Here is a 5,678-nt window from a genome sequence, read left to right on the forward strand (position 1 = left end):
ACAAAAGGGTCCAGTGGCTAAGTATGCTGTTGAAAATTTGGACTTTGCCCAGGACGCATCCCCAAAATAGCCCTAGCAAAAGAGAAGAATCAACAATGTGGCATACTGGTCTCAAAAAAGAAAAATGTTCTCAATCCCAGTAAGACAGAGCCCGAGCGCTATTAAATCCCTTGCTCTAAGTGAATTTTACCCATACTCTACTTTTTTGACACATCCATTTTGTAAGGGGAGGTCTCGGGTTTATTAATCACCCATCGTGGAATAGCAACACTTCCTGTTTAATCTATAGAAGAACAATAGGAGCATGGAGACAGTTGCAATGTGCATTCAACCGCACTGGGGTTCAGCTGCTTCATCTGTAGAAGGAATACCTGACAAACTCTAAAGTCCCTCTGGCTCTAAAACTTGACTTCTGTGACACAAGCCATCAAACTGCCGGCTTACTGCCACAAGCACTGACTGCTCTGCTGAGTCCGGATCAAAACACACACAAGACAGATCTTGCTGTTGAAGAACTCAGTGTCCCAGGGGTTAACTATCAATTGGAATAAACTTCCTTCTTCTCATTTAAGATATTAAGGCACTAAGCCGAAGGTGTTCAGGAAGGATTAATTTCAAAAATCAAAGTACAAGGTATTGGAGAAATATTTTTGTTTTTAACATAAAGAACTGCTTCCTAGAGAAAATGGAGCAACTGGTTGATTATTTCGAAGTTGCTTTGTTTTTCTTCTTTAAAAAGATATACAGATTTTACTTGAAGAGTCTCTTCCAGCACCACAAATAGACATTTTATCACTTTGCATAAACAATACAAGTATGAGAAGGAGCGATCTTGGGCTATTGGAAAAAAACATCCAATCCCAAACAGCAAATCCCATCATCGTTGTCTCTCGTCAGAATAAAAGAAGGCAGAGGGAATGCCCGCCAAATTTGTTTTCGTGTTTGGTAATTAGGAACAGTGAGGTAGCTTGGAAGAGAAGTAAGGTTACAGGAGTATGGGCATCACGCTGGAATCTGCCTCCTGTGCTGCCCACGACAGAAAGGCACCTTCTGCTGACTGTGGGGATTTTACTATTAACCCTCTGCATATGATAGAGGCTCACCCAACATCCCTGAGGTATATACACTTTGACGTTTTCACAGTCGTGGTGAAGGGTTGGTGTGAACGATGCTGCGTGCCCTGCCTTGGTTCCCCTGGGGACGGAGCAAAACTAGCTGGCCTTCGTAAGCACCGACGCTGCACCCTTCAATGTGAGTGTAAAGGATCCGGCAGATACATATAGATCACTTCAATGGTTTCAGCTGCCAGACAAAGGAAATGACTCAGCCCGCACCCAGAGTGCAAGGAGCACAGGAGAAAGAAATGTCCAAATCAAATGGCGTCAATGCATGTTTTCTCAAGGCAATTAGCCCACTTTCTCTTCCAGCGTTCTGGGGTTACTGTTGTGGTTATTGTTTGGCTTTGCTGCTTAAATTTTATGTGCAATTGTGTAACAGATGAGTACCATTAAAATAGAGATCTCCATCAAACCACACCCGTGAATACAACATATGACCCACATTTGTGTTGTAAAAAAATTAATACCCAATAATTCATTTGTAATCTATAGGACTATGGGGAATTAATAACTCTGTTCTGAGTTTATGAAAGGACTTCTGGCCCGGCTGGATTGAGATCTCTGTAGACTCCAAGAAAGGAAGAGATGAACTCCCTAATATATACTTAAAAATGAGATTTTAGGTATGCCCCAATTGAAGTTGCCGATATCTAGACTTTTTAAATGGCAAAATTCGAGATAAATTCATCAGAACAGAACCTTTGTCCTTTTCAGTGCCTCTGCTTTAACTGCTTACTAGACAACCCAGCTGATATTGGATGGTTAGCTTGGCCCCATCACTCCCAAGTGGGAGATGAAAATTTATACCTTTGTGAAATCACAAAAGAGTATGTGTCAAGAGCTTTGAATAAACATCTCCGAAGGAAGGAAATTCATGGGCTTTATCATAAGATAAAGACCTTTAGTTGTGGTTATTTGGGCCTCACAGTTTCTTCTGAGAGACTTACTCCTGACCAGCTGGGGTGTCATTTTATGTAAATGGTGCTCCTTTTACATTTTTTTGGTATTGAGGAGTCTAATAAAATAGGTTGTGTCCTATTCCCTGCTTTGACAAAAAAAAAAAAAAAAAAAAAAAAAAATTGACCTGAATTCAAAGCCACGGTCAATGGGTTCCTGGATTGTTGAACCAGTGTGAACACAAAGGGATGGATGTTGGCCCCAGAACCTTAGGTAGAAAAATCCAGAAGGCTCACTTTTCATGGGTGAAATGCTTTCCTACTCCAAGGCATCATCCAACACGATTTCATTTTGCTATTGCTGAACCCAATCCAGGCTCTAACCCAGGGCTCGATACTTTACAAATGAGAGAGGCCTGAAGACATATTACCAGTAAGCTAGAACAACTCAGTGCAGTCACCCTCAAATACCTAGAGTGGGCGAAGTATAGCAGCAACACCCGGCAATGGAGATCGTTTGGAAAGCAGACATTCTTCTTATTTACTGAATAATTACTTAATCCTTAGAGACGAAGTATTGGAAACCTCCTTCTGACCTGCTCCTTTTGAGCTAGGCTGCAGTACTGCCAATTCTTGGCATGGAACAATCAGACAGCACATGATCTCCTTCAAAAAGCTCATAGCTTTAAAAATTCTTCACTTTATGGCAAAGTTTGTATGTGTGTCTGTTGATAAATACATGCATTAAACACACACTTATTTTGTGTTGATAAATCCATGCATTAAACACACACTTATTTTGGGTACTAAGTGCCGTGAGCTGACCCAGGTGTCGGGAGACATCAGTGCACATCCCCACTCTCGTGGATGTGACATGCTGGTTCAGAGGCGTCTCACATAACCTGAGTCAACTGAGAGCTGGATGCATTTCACCAGAGAGCGCACTTTTTTCCATAGCTTGTCATAGTCAAAGAGGCCATTTGGGAAGAAAATTAAAACCATTTCTAGTACCATGAAAATCTTTTGCAGTTTTAGTGTCCTAAAACCTGTATTAAAAGCATGTCTTTCAAAAGACCACCTTTTTTATAGCAAATGAACATATTTCTAAGCGATGAAAAGGATGAATATTTCTAAGCATGAATGGAAATGAAGAGACATGCTCTTATCCACATGAGTTTCCACATGGTAGATTCATTCTATTTTGAAAACGGCATAAAAATTCTACACTATTGTATAGTGTGGAATATGGATGACCTGACCCAAAGGATCAAATGATCTAAGTCTTAAAAGTGGCATCATTTCCTAACGAATGACCTGTTTAAGCAAAATAATAATAATAATAATAATAATAATAATAATAATAAATTATCTCATTTAACTCTCTATGGCAAATTATTTTACACACTACATCCTAAAGGTCCCAGCTGTGCTGAATGAAACTGTACATACTCAGCGAAAACAGCACCTTAAATTATTGTGACATTTAGTAAAAGGGTCTAATTACTTTTTGAAGCTGGTTTTCTTTTTTTGAGTATATAAATAATTCAAACTATTTCTTAACCTGTAAAATTTCACCTTCCTAAATGAGTAAGATTATTAAGAGATTATAGTCATTTCTCACCTTATCCTATAATCACACACATTTTTATTTACCACAGATACATATCAACATCTGTCACTATAAATAATATTTTTCAGTTGTAAATTTCATTCCATAGTTAAGGAAAAAAATTAACTTGTTTAAAATATTTATTCTCTCTATGGGATGGTCTCTCATCCTCCTGTATGCCTTTTAAGAATATAGTTATCTAAAAACGAGAGTTTCATTTTCTGGAATACCATATTTTCCTTTATGCTCCTCAAATAATTTCCTCAGCTCCTCCATGTAGGTCTGATGCAGCTCCTCAATCTGCTCCGAGGTTGGGTTCAGAGTCTGATGAACAGGGATTGGGTGGCCAACTGCAAAAACAGAGAAGAATACATCAGACGTCAGAAACCAAAGCCACTCCACCAGACCTCTGCCTCCCATGGACAGTCCTGGAAAGATCCGCCAGTCAGAACCCACCGGGCCTGCTAGCTCCGATCCTTCTTTCATTTCACTGGCTGCCTACACCAGTCACACCATCCTCCTTGATAACAAATAAAGAACTTTCCTTCTCAGCAGACACTGGGTTGTTAGTACCCTGGTGGTTTTGACTTTGAGTCAAACGAACTACTGTGCCAACTGCAGCTGTGAGGTGAGAGAACACAGCTGTGTGTGTGTGTGTGTGTGTGTGTGTGTGTGTGTGTGTGTGTGTCACCAGCATTCTTCCTCTGGTACAGCTGACAGCCAGACCACAGCACCCTGTTATGACTGGCTGTGAAATCTTGAATCATGAGGCAACAACCCTCTACTCTGACTCTTTTTGATGCCATCCTAAAAATTTAAAAGACTAGATATCTTCATAGCTAAATATCTGTCCTAGAACACACACACTAGCAAGGATTCTACTGCCTGTAACGGTGGGAAACAAAACCAAAAGTCTCGATAGAATGATTATTAAGTAAGCCACAGATATCATTCAATGGAATCCTAGGCAGCAACTTTTAAAAATGAAATGCTTTTGTAACTATGTATGATAATGAATGCTAACTAGATTTATTGTGATCATTTTGCAATATATACAAATATCAAATCATTGTGTTGTATATCTAAAATTGTTATATGCCAATTAACTTTCATTTAAAAAAATAAAATAATATGTGTGTATACACATACACAGAGATGTCTAAAATGTATTAAGTGGGAAAAACAAATAATATAGCATGATCCCATTTATGAAAAAATATTATATTTCTAGGTGCATTATAAGCTTTTAGCATATTGAAAAAGTCTGGAAAGACTGATAACTGTTACACTGAGGGAGGGAGGACGGGGGAAACTTGCAGTTTATCTGCATTGCATGAATTTTCATTTTACAATGAGTATACACGTTTATGTTTTACCTACATAATTTAAAATGAACTAATTAATTTTTTAAAACATGCAACTTCTATACGTATTTTAAAAGGCATTTATGTAACAAATAACATTTATCTACTTGTCTCAGATTCTGGGAAAATACAGCTAGGCACTCATGGCACATGACTTTGGCGCCTGCTCTCCTGGGTCCTCGCTGGTACTCATTGCGCCCTCTGCTGGTCCGACGCTGCTATTGATGCCAAGAGTTTAAGTAAAACACAGCATAGCATGTTCAGTGACCAGCTGGGCAGCAAACTGCTTCTTATTACCTTTCATTGCTTGGGCATGAGATCGAGTGAGGCTGCCGGTAATAGAATACAACTCGTAAAAGAGATTTCCTTTGGCCTAATCTGAGTCTCCCCGTGCTACAACCAAGATTCAAATCCATATCAGCAAGGTGGTTAGTTAAGGAAAAACCAGTAAGATTACATATGTATTATATATAATACATTCACATATTATAGATATGCACATGCACATGCACATACATACATATCCTGTGATAGGCCCTCGTCACTCAGTCCTGATTTTCCAACTGCTTGCATTCAGGACAATCCTGCGCCTAACATTCCTTTAACCAATTCAAACCCTATACGTCCTGTCAGTTCAAGTCCCACCTCCACCTCCTCCTCCATGAACTCAACAAAACAGTCCAGCTAACAA

The 5,678-nt window shown here is 39.3% G+C and overlaps 1 protein-coding gene across 2 annotated transcripts in view; it reads right to left on the reverse strand.

The window, feature by feature from the left end:
- Nucleotides 1-730: 730 nt before the first annotated feature.
- MOGAT1 (monoacylglycerol O-acyltransferase 1) overlaps nt 731-5,678 on the reverse strand; it is a 31,254-nt gene continuing 26,306 nt past the window's right edge. For both annotated transcript variants that reach the window (XM_011358512.2, XM_023529724.1), the window contains exon 7: nt 731-3,973. In XM_011358512.2, coding sequence (XP_011356814.1) covers nt 3,819-3,973 — 155 coding nt within the window. In that variant the 3' untranslated portion in view covers nt 731-3,818. The remainder of the gene's footprint in view (nt 3,974-5,678) is intronic.

Source organism: Pteropus vampyrus, unplaced genomic scaffold (genome assembly GCF_000151845.1).
Source record: "Pteropus vampyrus isolate Shadow unplaced genomic scaffold, Pvam_2.0 Scaffold42, whole genome shotgun sequence".
Lineage (NCBI taxonomy): Eukaryota > Metazoa > Chordata > Mammalia > Chiroptera > Pteropodidae > Pteropus > Pteropus vampyrus.